This window comes from Macaca mulatta, chromosome 6 (genome assembly GCF_049350105.2).
Source record: "Macaca mulatta isolate MMU2019108-1 chromosome 6, T2T-MMU8v2.0, whole genome shotgun sequence".
NCBI classification, from domain to species: Eukaryota; Metazoa; Chordata; class Mammalia; order Primates; family Cercopithecidae; genus Macaca; species Macaca mulatta.
The window spans coordinates 4,713,774-4,731,032 of NC_133411.1; the positions used below are offsets into that span (position 1 = coordinate 4,713,774).

At 58.4% G+C, this 17,259-nt stretch overlaps 1 protein-coding gene across 1 annotated transcript; it reads left to right on the plus strand.

Moving 5' to 3' along the window:
- Positions 1 to 5,227: 5,227 nt before the first annotated feature.
- IRX1 (iroquois homeobox 1) lies at positions 5,228 to 10,811 on the plus strand. Its single transcript, XM_001082149.5, has 4 exons — positions 5,228 to 5,780; positions 8,633 to 9,668; positions 10,015 to 10,087; positions 10,389 to 10,811. Exons 1-4 carry the CDS (start codon positions 5,505 to 5,507, stop codon positions 10,444 to 10,446), a joined length of 1,443 nt encoding a protein of 480 aa, XP_001082149.2. The 5' UTR covers positions 5,228 to 5,504; the 3' UTR covers positions 10,447 to 10,811.
- Positions 10,812 to 17,259: the final 6,448 nt, after the last annotated feature.

Genomic DNA, 17,259 nt, shown 5'->3' on the forward strand with positions numbered 1-17,259 from the left:
TCAGCCCGGACTCCTCTAATGACATTAGGAGCCGCAGCCACGACGGCGCTCACGGGGGCGCAGAAGTCCCCGCTGGCTTTGATCCGCGCCTCTCCTCTGCCAAGAGCTGACAGTCGGCTGCGCAGCGGCCCCGCTTTCATTTGTCAGACACGCGTTTGCCGGTGTACCCGCGCAGGCAGCTACACCTGTACTGAGAGCATTTACATCGCCTTGCTTCGGGATGGCATTGATTTGGGACGGGTGAAATACAAACACAAACTAATTAAAAACTGCATAATGGAGCCCTACAGGAACAAGGCAGAAAAACAAATAAATACAAGTGCAGCTGGCACGGCGATGGTGCCTCTGCCCCCGAGCAACCGTCTGGTGACATCAAATTAGAAGCCTTGAGAACTCTCACACCGTTGCTGTTGTTCATATTGGAGGCATAATGGAAATGATCTGGTTAATTAAGGCGAGGTTTATAAAATATTTACGTGTGTGCACACGCATGTAATTCACTTCCTTCGACACTGGGGACGGCGTCGGAGCGGCACTCCAGGCCGGGCCACTGCTGTCCATTCCTCTGCCCTGCGTCTGTGGGAAATTCAGGCCCAGTGCCGCAGCTTTAGGGCCAGGGTCGCATTTGGTCCGCCTGCCGCGTTCTCTGGTGCGGTCCCCACGCTGCTGAGGAACTGGCTCCGCGATGCCTGCCGTGGGGGGTACTCCCCTCAGCGTGAGACCGTCCTGCGTCCTTAGCTTCTGGGCGTTTCCTTCTGGGGTTTCCTCCTGCCGCCTGCCCAACTCAGCTCAGCTCGCCACCGCGTCCCCGCAGCTCTGCGCCCTCGGGGCGCTCACTGTAGACTATTCTTGGACCCCAGGGGCCACCAGTCCCTGCCCGGCGTGGTAGGAAAGCGCAGATTGCACACGGGGTCAGAGCCTAGAGAACCGTCGAGTCGCAGCGGCCGGACCCACCCGGGGTCTCAGCCGCTAGGGACTGTCTGACTATTGCCTCAAAGTCGCCGACCTGGGTGGCCTCCCAGCTGTTGCTGAGGAACGGTGCGAAGTCCTAGTGCGTTTTTAAGAGTCGGGGCGCAGCGCCAGACTGGGGTCCGCGCTGCAGCGCCAGGTCAGGCCGCCTCCGTCGCCACTGAGCCGTGGCCCAGCGCAGAGTCCTGCCATCTGGAGCAGACAGTGGCCAGAGTGAAGGCAGGAGCCCAGGCCCGAGCCACCCGTTTGCATTCCGCGGCGGGTCTGTGTAGCCTGATCCCCGGCGCCAAAGGCTGGTCCCACAGACGGCTTCCGGGAGTGATGCGTCCCCAGGAGCACCCTCCTCTTCCTTAGCGACCCCCGGATTGCAGAGCTTCAAGACCAGCGAACTGTTTCCCAAGAAACAAAATTGTAAACGAGGAAGCTGTTGGGTGTGTCTAATCTTGTCCTGATGTAAATATGCCCCAGGAGGGTGGGGCAGGGCGGGTGGAATCCTCACTGAGGGTTGGGAGAGAGAATAGGGAAACGATCTTCTCCAGGAATAACAAATCCCTCCCACTTAGAAAACTGACTCATAATAATAATAATGATAACAACAGCAGCACCTTGCAAGTAAACTTTCCATCAAGCCTTGACACCAGCTTAAAAATCTAGTTAGCTTAAACTGCAGTTGTACACCAACGCCCATCTCCCTCCCTTACCGCCTCCGGCCTTTCCTCTCCTCCCCGCCCAACCCCCACCCCTGCAGCCTGCCCCCTGCGCTCCCCGAGACACTCGCGCACTCTGCACACGCCGCTGCACCCAGAGGCCTGCGTCTGTCCAAGTCCTGGACGCGCTGAAGGTCCTGGTTTCCCAGCCGGGGAGTCCCAGTCACCCCCCATTGCGGAGCTTCGCGGGATCTCGCCAGCCTCCTGGGCCACGTGCCTTGGGTCCCCGGAGCACCGGGGCCCAAGGGCTTCCGGACTGGATCCCCGGCGCTAAGCAGGAGGAGCTCCGATTCCGCTGCGCAGCGACCCCTAGACCTGGTTTTGTCAGGCTCCTCGTCTTTGTCTCTGGCACAGTGACTACGGGGGCAGCCACGGGGTGCGGCCAGCTTAGCCAGGAGCAACCTCTGGAGCAGCGGCAGGGCCTGCCTCAGCCACCCCCTTTGGAGGCAGGAAAAGTGGCTGAGGGCCAACAAAGTGGTTCTCTCCTAGTTCAGAGATCTAGCGCCTCACAGTCGGGGTGTCGGTTTCCAAGACCTAGCAGAGGGAGACACACAACCTCCCATTCCAACGTCCATCCCCTTCCCCTGGCACAACTACGGCCACCAGAGGGATGGTCCTAGATGCCAGTGATGCTGAGTCCGGGTGGGGGCAGGGGCAGTCTCTTTGAGGGAAAGTTCAGACTTTCTCACGACATTTTTTAAAGGGCGTTCAAATCAGGCCCATGGGTTCCGGCCACCCAGCCCTTCTGCCTGCTCCAGCATCTGAGGCCCTGGAGCACTGAGCCCCACTGAAACATTTGCTTCTGAAAATGAGTGGCAGAACGAGTGGGAGGAAACTCTCCCCAGAGAGGCTGAGCCAGGAGATTCTAGCTCCTTCTCCGCCTCTCCCCCTCTCTGATGGGAGGCTTTGGTGGCAATTCTCTCTCTCTCTCTTTCTCTCGGTCTACCCTGCTTCCTAGTATCCTAGGTGAAAGTTTTTGGGCCAAGGGCCAAGGAGAAAGAAGAGAGGAGGTGAGTTTGGGCCTGCCAGGCTTTGCTAGAACTTCCTAGAAAGGACTTCCTAGAATTGGTTTTAGGCCCAGGGGCCTGGAGTGCAGCCACAGGCCCTGGCCTTGGGCAGAGAATGGACCACAGTCTCTCCTTCTGCACCTTTGCAGGGCTCCGGGGGGAGCAAGTTACCCAGCTTTGCTAGTGCCACTTCCCCTGGAACTGTGCAGTCCTCAGGCAGGATTAACAGGGCAGGGGAGCCTCCCCACCCAGCTCCCTGGTGTTTTCAGGAACCTGCAGTCATTTTGTGATCGCCCATGGAGGTGATGCAGCCAGGGCACAGAGGAGTGGGCTGGTTGAGAGTCAGGATGAAGCCTCCACTCCCCTATTCCCGCCTCCCCACAAAGCTCTGCCAGCTGCAGAGACCTGAGGCTTGCGGGTGGGGTGGGCGGTGGTGCTTTGTGTGTTGGAAGGAGGCAGACAAGCTGTAGATGAATCCCAGGGCTGAGAAGTGTCTCTGGACTTACATCGCACCTCATTTTCCAGGTCACACAAGAGGGTGTATCTCCCCTGTCACCCTGAAATGTGACACAAGTTTGCTGAACAGGACGGGGTGGGTGGGGCTGGCCCACTTCTCACACAGTGAGTCACATGCAATGGATGGATTTGTTTTGGGTATAGAGGAGAGGAGGTTGAAAATCGGAAATCTGTCTTAGGGTTAGAAGGTGTCTGGAGGTGGGCTAGGGAACAGGAAAAAGCTGCAGTTAGGGGCTTCCCGGAGTTGTGTCACCAAGAATCCACTCCGCACCAACCCTCCGCGTCCCCACAAACCCCGCCTGGAATCTGTAAAAGCAGGAAAGGAACCGTAGAGGTTGTAGGCGGATTCCGGAGTTTGCAGCGGCGAATTGAGCGGGGGAATCAGCATGACTAGGAAACAATCTGACTCAGAGCAGGGAAATCAAGCCCGATGTCAGAGCTGGTTATTAGTAATTACTACTATCATGGGCATTATTGTTGCTAATTATAGGCGATGTCTCACTGTCTGTCCTCAGGCCCAGAAAACCGGAGCCCTCCTGATGCTGCTGAAGTCCCTGGGCCTCCAGGCTCGGTGAAGAAAGGGAAGCGAGGCAGGGGGTCAAGGGACTGCCAGGCCGGTGGCCAGGATACGGGTGGCTCAGCCCAACAGCAGAACAGCATGCGGACTCCGGCCCGATGGCCGCCTTCATCCCATAGCCCCAACCCGGCCTAAAGCGGGGAAGACGCCAGAGTGCGCTGCTGAAATTCCCGCGGGGTCCCGTGTGCTGGAGAGCGGCAGCCGGGTGAACTCCCGGCCCCGGCTCTGAGTAGGAGGTGGTTCGCAAAGTGGCCCCGGGAGCCGGGGCTGGTACCCGGTTCCACGGCACCGTCTGTACCTCTCCAGCCAGGAGGCGCAGAAGTGGCCAGCCAGGGCCGTCCCAGGCTCAGGGAGGCGAGGAGGCCCGTGCACTTGGCATCTTCTCCCGGGAGCGGCACCGCCAGGCCCGCGGCGACACGGAGCCCCTCTCAAGTGCGCCGCGCCTGGCCGCGTCCTGTCGCCCGGCGAGGCTGAGGATGGAGAGGGGAGACGCAGGGAGAAGAGGGACGCGGGGTTGGACCCAAGAGGCCGCTCAGTTCCCGGTCTGGCGGCGGCGCCGACTCGGGTTCGCGCGTTCCACACGTTTCCCGTCTGCCTCCGCACACCTGGTGGACAAACCCGGCATCCAGGCCACGCCGCCTTCCCCCTTCGCTGGGGCGCGGGGGATGCTTCCTTCCGGCTGCCAGGGGGCTTTCTGGGTGAAGAAAAAGCCCCTCCCCTCGCATCTCCCCCACCCCTCCCTCCGAGAACCCGCGCCGACTGCGCCTGCTTCCCCTGAGCTAGCGACTTCTCCGCGGGGTTTGCCCTTGCTCAAAGTTTGCACAATTGAGAGCCCTCAGAGCTCGGCCGCTCCCCACTTCCCCAAGGGCGGCGGGGCCGGTCATTGGCAGACGATCGGTTACCACCTAGTAGGGGCCCAAGGGAACCCGCATCTGGAGTCGGGGGTGTCACGCCACGCCGGTTCAGCGGCTCGCGGAGAGTGTCCGGGTGCACTTCTGCCAAAGATGTTCCCTGGAGGCACCGGACGCGCGGGACTCTGGGGAGAGGCCGCTCCCTGCCCGCTGTCACCCGCGCCCAGGCCGCCGGCCCCTTGCCCGCTGCCCAGACGGTAGAAAAGCAGACGCCGAATTGTTTTTGTTAAAAAGGGGACACACCTCGACCGCGAAACTGCAAACCCGGTGTCAGACAGCTGTAAACCCGTGTCGACAGGTTGTCAGACAGCCGCGGGGGCTGGTCGGGAAGGAGCCCGCGGCCTCCGGGCCCACACCCCGCCGCCCCGACGCGCGCGCCCACCGCAGGAGGAGCTGGCCCGGCCGGCGCGGGGCACCACGTGCTCGCGGGAGGGGCGGGAGCGGCCGGCAAGGGCGGGCGGGAGGCAGGGAGGGGGCGGGAGGGGAGCAAGGGGCGGGGCCTGCGCTCAAGGGGATGCCAATCAAAGCATCAACTTCAAATTGTGTCTGAAAGCCCCGCCGCCGAGCGGAGGGCGGCCGCCGCAGTCGGCGCGCGATCGCGGATCCGGGCGCAGCCGGGAGCCGGGCGCCTGGGAGCACCAGGCCGAGGAGCCGCAACCGGCCCCCATCTCTCGGCCCGCCCGAGAGCGCCCGGCTGGCCGCCAACTCTTACCTAGACCCCTCGCGGCGCCCCCTGCAATCCCCCTCCGGCCGGCCTCCGTCTCCCTCTCCGCGCCTTTAATACTCGCCCGCTGCGGCGGTCGCCGAGTCCGCGGACATGTCCTTCCCACAGCTGGGCTACCCGCAGTACCTGAGCGCCGCGGGGCCCGGCGCCTACGGCGGCGAACGCCCGGGGGTGCTAGCCGCTGCCGCTGCTGCTGCGGCCGCCGCTTCGTCGGGTCGACCCGGGGCCGCGGAGCTGGGCGGCGGGGCGGGCGCGGCTGCGGTCACCTCGGTGCTGGGCATGTACGCGGCGGCGGGGCCGTACGCGGGCGCGCCCAACTACAGCGCCTTCCTGCCCTACGCCGCGGATCTCAGCCTCTTCTCGCAGATGGTGAGTGCGCCCGGCCTCCCCCGCTTCTCCTCTGTCTCACTCGTGCCAGGGCAAGGGTGGCGGGTCGCCCGGGAGGGAGAGACGACGGGTGGACCTGGTCCGGACGAGGAACTAGAAAGGTCCGAGGGCAGGTTCCAGGCGGCCGAGGCCGCGGCCACCGGGGACGCAAGAGGGCGGGGAGGCCGGACGGGTGATGGCTGGGCCATCTCGGCCTGGGAAAGCGGAAGGCCCGGGCCAGGAGGCGGGTCGCGAGAGTCCAGAGAGGCCGCAGAAGCAGGCCCGGGGAGTGCTGCCCGCGCTGGAGGTCGGGGGCAAACTCGCCTGGCTCGGCCAGGGCGCCCGGGCAGGCCCACGGGGTTCCTGCAGCTCGGCCCGGCGTAGCTTAGCAGGACTTCTCTTCCTGGCCGCGGGTCCCGCTAGCGCGGCCTCTTTAGTTTTCGAACCGAATCTGGAGAACTTGATTTTCTCCCTCTTTAGCAGCTCCGAGATAGTTGTATCTGAGTTTGCCAGACAGACCCCTTTTAAGCCTAGTAGAGTCAATCAAAATAGTGTTAACAATAGGGTCCAAGGGATGGAGAGCTCTCTCTATGACGTGTGTGCGAATTTGAGTTTAAACAAAAATTAAGTTGCAATAATGTTTTGGTGTCTGAAACGGTGTTTGATTTTACTTTTGTAAGTTGCCAAAGTTTTCATTTCATTTGCACCGAAAGAAAAGCACTTTTCTTCCTTCGTTACATAATTGAGGATTAAAGAAAACAGTGTCCTTTGGTTTAAAATAAATGGTGTCCTCTTAGTCTCCCGTCCCAGTGGGTGTTAGATGTGGGGGGAGGCGGCTGCACACTTAATTCTCCGCAGGGACATTGGCCTGTCTGCCGGTCCAAATGATCCATTTTCCTTGGTCTGACTGCAAGGTCGGTGCTTAAACTTCGGACGGTTGGTGAATTGTGCTGGGGGCGCGGGGCCCTGGGAGGCAGCCCCCTCCTGGGTCGCTGCCCGCGGGATAAAGCAATTTCCAGGCACCCCCGATATCTCCCCGCTCCCCAAGGAGAAGCGGGGAGTAAACACCCGTCAAGTGTGCACAAGCAAAGAGCGGGTTTCCCTGTAACTTTTCTTGTAGTTTCGAAAGAAAGCGGCCCGGCTGCCTTTCAGGTCTCTTACTATCGAAAAACATCAGCCCCCATTTTGTTCAGGCGGCGGGGAGGCCGGAATGCGTTGAGAGATTTACAAGGTGTCCTTTCAAAAAGAATTCCCAGTGGAGACGAGGCTGAAATGTCTTCTTTACAATTACAACCAAAATAATTAGAAAAGCACAAAGTACATTTTGCAACGACTGGATAAAAACGAAATCTGGCCGCAGAAACCTTTTCTCTGCGGCCTCAGTCACCAAACTAATTTAGTCCAAGAAATCTTCTGGTCTTCACAACTTTCTCAGAGTCCGGAGCTCCCTTTGCTAGCATTGCAACTCGACTATTTTTACATAGGGGATGAACATTTTTTACAGAAATTGCGAATGCAGTTGTGTGCCATTTGGGAACCCTGCCTGCGTTTGCGGGGGAGGGAGGGAGCTTCAGTGTGAGGACCTGCACCCTTTGTGGAGAGCTGGGAAAGGGAGATGTTTGCTGTTCTAAGTTGTTTTTCCCCTCTAGAAGGATAATATGTAAAAATTATTCCCACCCAAAAGGTGTGTGTTTCCTCCAGCTCTCCCGCTGGTTCTTAGAGAGTAAACTCAAACCCAAACCCTGGTTCTAGGCCTAGGTTTCCAAGCCATTATAATTGGATGTTTGGAAGTCAAAAGATAAAATTGTATTTGAATGTCTGTCTGGGCAATTTATGGTAATAATGAGGCCTAATGAGGTTGTTAGAAAGATAAAATGTTATTTACCAAAAAACCTGATGGGATAATTTGACTTGCTGTGTTTTACTACTGATGATAAAAAGAATATTGATTGCAAATAAATCACGGCCTCTAAATGCCTGCAAACAGTTTGTGTTTGCTCCCTCCAGATCAAAGTCAAACTTAAGAGATGAAGTAACTGAGAAGAGGCCTAGGATACTGAACCGGTTCCCCTCCTGGCCGCCGGTTACTCCCAGCCCTTGCGTTAATATTTTACAGGCTAAGACTTCCTTTTGTATTAAAAAAAAAAAAATAGTGTTTTTGTTATTGTTGTCAATGATGGCCGGGATTAAAATTTCAAATTACCTGTCACCACTAAAGACCTTTTACTCTGGGTAAACTATTATATGCAGATTAATTTGGAAGGCAGAGGACTGTGCTTTAGTTTTAAATTGCTGGCGGATTTAGACCTGTAGAAAACACGGGATGGTTTATTTTGATTGAGCCCCCTCAGGGTCGCAGAGAGGAGGCTTGGGCTCCAGGCCCTTTACATTTGGAGAAATGGCTTTATCAGCTCAGTTGAAAGGTTTTACCCTCTAGCTAGTGAAAGATAAACTTGGAAATGCAGGTTTCTCCAGCGGTTGGTGGCGGGAACACAGGTCGCCTAGGGAACTTGCAGGGGCCGCGGCTTCTGTTGTGCTCGTCTGGAGGTTGCACTGTTTCTGGAACTTTTCTAGAATGGCAAAAAAGATCTCAACGGTCGGTGAAAGGGCAGTTCCTGAAGTCAGCTCGTGGTCCTGGCTCCCCTTCTCCCCAGCAGTGAACTGGGGGTGCCTTCCTGATCTTCCCAGCACAGCAGAGCCCCGGAAAGCGCCCGGGAGGCCCTGGAGCCCACTGGAGCGGCTACTTCCCACTTTCCCATCTTGGAGACTTATCTCTCTCTTTCTTTCTCTCTCTCTCCCTCCCTCTATCCACTTCCCTCCTCTCTCTCCTCGATGGCTCTACCCTGTGGCTGCAGGGCTCGCAGTATGAACTCAAGGACAACCCTGGGGTGCACCCCGCCACCTTCGCAGCCCACACGGCGCCGGCTTATTACCCCTACGGCCAGTTCCAATACGGGGACCCCGGGCGGCCCAAGAACGCCACCCGCGAGAGCACCAGCACGCTCAAGGCCTGGCTCAACGAGCACCGCAAGAACCCCTACCCCACCAAGGGCGAGAAGATCATGCTGGCCATCATCACTAAGATGACCCTCACGCAGGTCTCCACCTGGTTCGCCAACGCGCGCCGGCGCCTCAAGAAGGAGAACAAGGTGACATGGGGAGCGCGCAGCAAGGACCAGGAAGATGGAGCTCTCTTCGGCAGCGACACCGAGGGCGACCCGGAGAAGGCCGAGGACGACGAGGAGATCGACCTGGAAAGCATCGACATCGACAAGATCGACGAGCACGATGGAGACCAGAGCAACGAGGACGACGAGGACAAGGCCGAGGCTCCGCACGCACCCGCAGCCCCTTCTGCTCTTGCTCGGGACCAAGGCTCGCCGCTGGCAGTAGCCGACGTTCTCAAGCCCCAGGACTCACCCTTGGGCCTGGCCAAGGAGGCCCCAGAGCCCGGCAGCACGCGCCTGCTGAGCCCCGGCGCTGCAGCGGGCGTCCTGCAGGGTGCGCCGCACGGCAAGCCCAAGATCTGGTCGCTGGCCGAGACAGCCACGAGCCCCGATGGTGCGCCCAAGGCTTCCCCGCCGCCGCCTGCGGGCCACCCCGGCGCGCACGGGCCCTCCGCCGGCGCGCCGCTGCAACACCCCGCCTTCCTGCCCAGCCACGGACTGTACACCTGCCACATCGGCAAGTTCTCCAACTGGACCAACAGCGCATTCCTCGCACAGGGTTCGCTGCTCAACATGCGCTCCTTCCTGGGCGTTGGCGCGCCCCACGCCGCGCCCCATGGCCCTCACCTTCCTGCACCTCCACCACCTCAGCCGCCGGTCGCCATTGCCCCGGGGACGCTCAACGGAGACAAGGCCTCGGCCCGCAGCAGCCCCACGCTCCCAGGTACAGCTCCAGGGGGCCGCGTCCATCTGTACTCTAGCCATGCAGAGGCCTGGCTAGGTGTGGTAGCGTGGGGTGCAGCATGCGCCGGGAGGGTACCAGGCAGTGACCTCTGAGCACTGGGGCTGTGCTTAATCCCTGCTTCAATTTAGAAAGCCAGACAAGGCCCTGGGGCTCTCCAAAGAGGGCTTTGCCCTACCGGCGGCCTGCTCAGGGGTGGTGGTGGGATGAGGGGTTACGTTTCTCGGCGAATCTGCCTGAGCAGCAGGCAGGAGTTGGTGGGAAGGAGGCCTGGGCCCTCTCCCGCCCGTCTCTCCGTCCTAACTTTGCCTCTTCCGATCTCTCGCAGAGAGAGACCTCGTCCCCAGGCCAGATTCGCCGGCACAGCAGTTAAAGTCGCCTTTCCAGCCGGTACGCGACAAGTGAGTGCTGTTTGCTTTTGCTATGGGAGAAGGCGGTGGGGAGGGGGAGGAGGAGTGGTCAGGACCCGGGCGGAGCTGGCTGGGTGGCGGTTGGGGTCGCGCAGTCCTTGTTGAAGGAGCGCTCCCCCACCAGCCCTGGGCGCCGGGCGAGCCGAGGAGACTGGAGTTTCTCCCGAGCCGGGAGCCGCGCTGGCTGCCGACCCCGCCCCCAGGGCTCCGCTGCTGGAGCCGGCGACGCCCGGCGCTGCGTCCCCCACTCACAGTGCCCCTGTCTTCTTGTCTTGCTGTGTTTCCCATGCAGCTCTCTGGCCCCGCAGGAGGGAACGCCGCGGATCCTAGCAGCCCTCCCGTCCGCCTGATTAAGGGTCTTCCTTTACTTTTGCGGGGAGGGGGGAGGGGGGAGGAGTTGGGGAGGGAGGGAATGTGGGAGGAATTAAGACAAATATTTCAGACTGGTGTAAAGGACAAATATGACAACGACGTCAAGGACTCCCATCCATCGCTTTCTGCAGACAGGGGCTTGTTCGGTCCCGAGCTCGCGTCCAGGCGGCCAGGCCTCTGCAGGCGGCTCCGGTGGCTGCGATTATCGGGTTCGGTAAATGCCCCCACATGCTTGTGTCTCTTTCCCCCCTTTTCTGTATATAGAGTGATTTCAGATTGTAAATAGCGCGTCAGCGAACTTGTCTAAATCATATATTTTTGTCTAATAAACTAAATGAAATGATGCCCCCTCCCCGCTCCTGCTGCTGTGTGCCTGGCCAGCGTGTGTGTGTGAGTGTGTGTGTGTGTGAGTGTGTGTGTGTGTGTGTGGCAGAAAGAGAGAGAGAGACGGGGAGAGAGAGAGAAGTGGGGGATACCCCGGGCGGGGCCCAAGGGACTGTAGCTGGGGGAGAGGGGCTTCTCATGGGGGGCTTTTAGAGGCTGTTTCCACCCAAGAGGCAGGTGCTTTAAACATCTCTTGGTTGTTTGTGGTTGTTGTTGAATTTTAAAATATTGTCAGTAGGGCAGTTTCTTGCTGGCAGTACAATTGCTTTCAGAAACATTTCTCTGAGACATCATTTTCTCAGGACATAAATAAGTTCAATTTTAGGCAGTTTTACAAAACGATTTTATAACATCGGTAAAAAGGGAGGAAAAATACTTTTTATTTTCGACCCCAGAGGAGAATTTCGGATTAGAAACCAGTTTATAACTAGTTGTCTCAACGGTACATCGTAGCGCCTGGTCGTTTTCTGGGTTGAGTGTGAAAATAATGGAGTACGAAGTATTGCTTTGCATGTAGTTTTAGTGGTTTGGTTAAATCAAACACCGGGAGAAATTGGAAGGCCCTTTAAAACTCCACAGTGCGGGGGTTCTCTGCGGTGTGAGGTGTGAACGAGGGACTGAGGCTGCAGTGGGAAGCGAGAAAGTTGAGGGGGCTTTGGTTTCCCAGGGTAGCCCTTTCACACTTGGGCTCCACGGACTGCGTCCTTTGCCTTCAGATGCGCGCACCGCGGGAGTCCAGAGGAAACTGCCCCTAGATGGCCGCAGCGGGGAGGCAGCTGGGAGCAGCGACGTTGGGAAACACTCGCGGCGGGGCTGGCCTCGGGCGCGCGCGGGTAGGGAATGGCCTGGGAGCCTGGACATCGCTGCGGATCCGGGGACACTAGCATCAGTGGGTTCGGAGCCGGACACGCGCCAAGCGCGGCAGCCGGCACTTTCAGGAGGCTCTGCGGACCAGGCGCAGGGGCCTTCAGGGCGCAGGCGACTCTGCGTTGAATGCGTGAAAACCGAGCAAGCAAACGTTTCCAAAACTGCCAGCGAGGATGTGGGCTGCTGGGAAAAGCGGTCTAGTGGGGACAGGGCCGAGTCCGAGGTCAGAGGGACCATCCTTCGCTCGCACCCCCAGCCTGTGACCCGCCCTTCCCGGCCTGCTCGAGACCCGCTGGCGCCAGTGCGCGCGTGGGGACTCCGTGCACGGCCGAAGCTAGGGGGAAAGTCGGGGCACTGGGGTCTTTTCAGAGGTTCCAGGAAAGAGGGAGGCTCGCGTGAAGACTAGGAGGCGCCAGTCCACGGCTCCTACCGGACCCCGACGCCCACATCCTTCTACAGCCCTCCACCCGGTTCCTGGTCCCTGTAGAGGGGAAGGTCCTCTCCCTGCCCCGAGGCGGGAGGAAAAGCGGCGAAGAGGAGGCTCGAAGGGCGCCGCGTAGGGCAAGTGGGCCGAGGACACGTGGGGCGCGTCGGGGAGCGAGGAGTGGGAGGGGTGGGATCAGCCGGGAGGAGCGGGCCCGGAGCGGAGTGGACCGCGGGCGGACGGACTGGGGCCCGGCCCCGGGGAGCAGCTCCGCAGTCTGAATGGACGTGCTCCAGGCGCCCTCTATGGTCCGAAAGCGGAATGCGGCCTTGACCAGCGCTGATCTCGCTCCTGGGGTGTGGCGCAAATCTGGGGGCGCTGGGCCTTGGGGCTCCGCGGGCACGAGCCTGGATTTGTAGTGGTGGGGACCGCTTTGTGTTCCAGGGCTGCGGCCAGTGGTTCTTTGTGTGTGTTTTGGGGGAGTACCGGGCCTGCAGGGTAGGCTGCTGGCATTTGGAGCGAGGGAGTGAGCACTGGGCTCTTTGTGGGGTGCTTTTATTGTCCAGTGCCTTCCTTGCTAAATCACAGAGGTGTTTCTCACCTGCCCTCGGCCCTAGCCCTTCGTGGGTCATCAGAGCCTTGGGCTCATCATTCCAGAGGTTCTGCAATGGGGTCCTAGAGCCTACTCTGACTGCTGGGCCCAAATGGATCTTGTGTCCTTAGCCAGACGGTGTCTCTAGAGAGGCTTGACCAGCTGTGTCCTTCGCCTCTGATGAGGAATTGTGTTCCCAGCCACACAGACATGCTGCTCAAGCAACCAATGGGCTGTGAGATGCCTTCTGGGTGACGGTGGAAACAGCAGGTTGGATTCAGGTGGGCCAGAATTCTCTGTTCCTGGGCAAGCTCAGCTCTTTATTCACCTGAATCAAATTGGATGGTCTGTACTGGCACCTGCTGCTTTGCACACCCCTATTTCCACCCTTTCCTAATTTTTTTTTCAATGCAAGACATTTGGGACCCCCCCCCGACCCCCACAGGAACTGCTGCTGAGGTAGCTCGGCCAGCACATGCTCATCCTTGGGAGTCCTGGCTACTGAGCCGCAGTGGCCTAGAGTCCATGAATGGTCTGTGCACCTTCCTGAGAGCTAGGTTTTCCATACAAGGAAACCAAATCGCCAGCCTCGGAATTATTTTTCTCCAGTGAAAAGTTAGAAATGAATTTGTAATGGAGCATTGAAGGCATTTTTGTCCTTTGTGCACTATTTGTTTACATCTTTCCAGCGGTAGGAGCCATCTAGGTGTGCAGGGTCCCATGGAAGCACCCCACGTGCCTGGTGCTTCAGCTCCTGAAAAATCTGGAGTGGACATAGAAAATCCACAATATCCTTTGCTTCTGAAAACAAAGCGCTGTTAGTTCTGGAGGAGCTTTCTGCCTGAGGAAAGGGGGCTTCCCTACCTCAGCAGTGCCCAGGACGATTTCAGAGGTGGCAGCTGCTCTCTGGCCAGCAGGGAGGAGACAGTCCCTGAAGAGACTAAGGGGAGATTGTCCACAAGATTAATTTCCAGACATAGGGTTCCCCTCGTCATCAGAAATGGGTGTCCTATTTCTGTTCCAGGTTCCCTTTTCTGGTTATATTGGGCTTTTTCTGGAGGTTGTGTGTGGGGTGGGGAACAAGACACAGATCTGGTCCGGGGCTCCTGCATTCTGTGTTACAGCCTTGGCAGCCCCCAGCACAAAGGTTGAGCTGGAGTCTCTGAAATCTCCCTGCTACCACCATCCTGCCCACTGTCCTCCGATCAATTACATTCACCAGCACATTTATCTCGCCTGCAATATGGAGAATTCATATTCATATCTCGGTTTTAGTGGTCTGACACTGATTAATGTAATACGCGCCTCGGCTCCAAGGGGTGCGCCACCGATGAATCATGCCCTATAAAGTTTCAGTCGTCCTTGTAGATGGGACTCTGCCAGGGAGCAAGGAAGCTGGAGTGAGGGAGGGAGGCAGAAAGGAGAGAGGACAGGGTGGGCCGTAGCACCCAGGGGTACCTGGGACAGGCACTGGCCTTTGGCCTTTCAACGTGGAGGGTTCAGGCAGGCCCTGTCCTCTCTGCTTTTGAACCTCTCGCCTGAGAGGGGAATCCTAATTCCACCTCCCCTGCCTCCCCAACCATGATGCCAGTGGGTCACTGGTCGCCTCTTCTCACAGAGGCAGGGTCTAGGGTGGGGTTGGGGGATCCAAATGGAGATGGGGTTTGTGAACTTCGACTTGGGACGACTGGACCACTGAATGCCCTTCTCAAAACGACAGGGCCTTGTTTGTTGGTGGGGACTGCAAGTTGGAGGTAGAAAAAAAGGGAAGGTAGCAGAGCCCAGGGAGGGTCATCTGCAAGGCTGGGGGAGCATTGGCCCCACGGAGGAGCGGAGCTTCGTGGTTTCCTTGCAGAAAGAACTTGCAAGGCCAGAGGAACCTCCTGTGGTCAGTGGCCACTGCCTCTGCAACACGGGCCACACTGCAGGACCCAGCACTGCCACAGGAGTCAGCCAGGCTCTGAGCCCTCCGGAAAGGCAAGGGAGCCTTTGGGGAGCCGGACACTGAGTGTGCTCCCAGTGCCTGGTGAGGGCCCTGCCATCTCACTGGCCCCCAAGTCAGCATGTCGCACCAGGTGGGGAGGGAATGTAGGGTGGCCCTGGGGCCGTAAGTCCAAGTTGGGGGCCAGGAAACAGGGCAGAACAAACAGTGGAGGGGGTGCATTCTGGGGGAATTAAAAAGCCCACCCACCTTTAGGCATCCCTTGAGCCAGCGAGCATGGGGATGCGTGGATGTGTGGAAGAAGCGCACCCCACTCAGGGCACCCAGCCGCCTTGCCCACTCTGAGACGTTTTCTGTGCCTTGGCCGCCCACCCCAGCGCAGGGACAGCCCCGGAGCAATAGGGGCGGCTCCAGGGAGAGGCCAGGCTTTCCAGGTCTTCTCCAGCGCTCCCCACCAAGCCAGCGGCTCCAATTATGACTCCTGAGCTGAGAGGCCTGCCAAGGTCATCCCGCGGGGACCGCTGGCCGCCTTTTGTACCCGGCGACTGGCGGCTGGGCCCCTTCCCTGGTCCCAGAATGACGTCTGAAAATGAACCTCTTAGGGCGAGCGTGGACGGGATCAGATGCCAAGGCGGTCCCGGCCCGGCGACTTCAGCACTGCGAGCCCTGGGCCTAGGGGCCCCGGGTATTTTGAGGGGCCCGGGGAAATGGTTTTTTTTTTTTTTCCATATAAAAATACCCTGTAATTTTTGGGTCGAAGAAAATGTGTTAATGTATATCAATATATTTATCTTTATACCTATGGAGTAGTAAAACAAAATTTTTAATAAGTTTCTCCTGGAGAAGGTGTCTGTCTTAGGCCCACGGAAGTCACCACGTGGCCTGGGACTGAGGAGGCTTCAGGAGCAACCTGAAATGTTAGGACTGCTCTAAATGAAGAGGCAGAGAAAAGGAGGCCTTGAACCCGGGAGGGAGCAAGGGATGGAGCTGCGCGCTTGGGTGGCAAGCCATGGCAAGCCAGGCAGCTGGGACCCAGGGCTCGGCCGCGCCGCAGGATCCCAGGCTGTGGGCCTGAGTGGTGAGCACGTGGAGCACGCGCCCCGGAGTCAGCTCCCCTCCGCGCCGCCCCAGCTCCGCACCTGAACCCCGCGCCCGAACCCCGCGCCCCTCCGCGAGCAAAGGCCGGCCCTGGCCCTTTCTGGGCAGTGAGGAGGGTCAGGCCGACCCTGGGAAGAGGCCGAGCAGTCAGCGCCCCTCCTTCCCCTCGGGCGGGGCACAAGTGGCTGCCTTCGCGGCTGCTGTTGGGCTTCTGAAGACGCAGCGGGTGTCTCTGATCCCCTAATCCATTTATCCAGGGTCCTGAGAGCAATGGCTGGGTGCCGGGACACAATGGCAGGAGGTGGTGGGGGTGGGGGGAGCTCGGGCACTCAGCTAGCGCCACCCTCCTCGCGCCCCACCCTAGACGCTGAGCCACGACCCACCCTCCACGGGTCCCACGCCCTCAGGCAGAACGCAATGGTGGGAGGGACGCCAAGGCCGGTGAAATCTTCCAAACTGAAGGGCTTTTATTTTAAATTCCGGTTCCCGTTTGAAACAGCCCTTTCGATGAGGGAAGAAGCCAGCTCGGTTTCTGCGCGCGTGTTTATTATGATCTACCTGTGAGCGCGGCGCTCTAGAAGGTCACCCAGGCTGCGGACGCCCAGATAGCGGGGTGACAGTCTGCAGGATTCCCCAGCCGGTCACTTACATTCTTGGGGGGTGTGTGTGTGTGTGTGTTTCTCTGTCTTTTCCTGTTTGCTGTTTGTCGCTGCTGTATCTTTGCTTGAATTTTAACTTTGCTGTATCTTTGCTGAATTTTAAACGTATGGTTAATTGCCAGAGCCTTGGATAGCTGCAGCAATGACTGAAAATATTAAATACATCTGTGAGATGGTGAGCAAGAGAAATCAAAACAGGTGCTCTCTGCAGTGAATGTTAAAAAGATCTCACAATGAAGTGATTAACATTTTTATGAATAAAATTAATCACGCATTAAACTCTGCAGCACAGTACATCTGAGAGCCAAATGTGGACCTGAAGCCCTCTTTCTTACACCCAAGAATTTGGAGGCTTCCCTGGCCCACAGCAAGCATTCAACCATTAGGAATTTCAGAGTATTTATGAGAAGATAAGTCAATAAAAGGTATCTAAGTTTGAGCTACCCCGGCCCAAAAGAAAAACCCTCCAAAAATGCTTCCACCACCACCACCCGCTCCCCTCCCCTCCTTAACACTCAAACACACGGCAACATTAAAAAGCAACCAGTATTTCTTTTTTTTCTTTTAGCAAACTCTCAACCAAAGCAGGCCATTTCCATTCTCAGATATGCACATGGGGTGTGTAGCCCTGGGTCAGGGAGGGCAGGCAGGGCTGATGCGGGAGGAGGGGCTGGAGTCCCGGGGCTGCCAGGGCGGCTTTTCCCTTCCTGACCCCCATCCTGGGCCCACCGTTCTGGCAAAGCTGATCAGATTGGAGGGCCGGTCTTCTGCATTATTAAAATTTCCACTCTTCCAGATAATAAAGTGTGATTTCTCCTCTCTCTG

Coding starts and splice junctions, on each gene's coding strand:
- IRX1 (XM_001082149.5), top strand. CDS start 5,505: ATGTCCTTCCCACAGCTGGGCTACCCGCAGTACCTGAGCGCCGCGGGG. Junction 9,669..10,014: donor CAGCAGCCCCACGCTCCCAG/GTACAGCTCCAG, acceptor GATCTCTCGCAG/AGAGAGACCTCGTCCCCAGG. Junction 10,088..10,388: donor TTCCAGCCGGTACGCGACAA/GTGAGTGCTGTT, acceptor TTTCCCATGCAG/CTCTCTGGCCCCGCAGGAGG.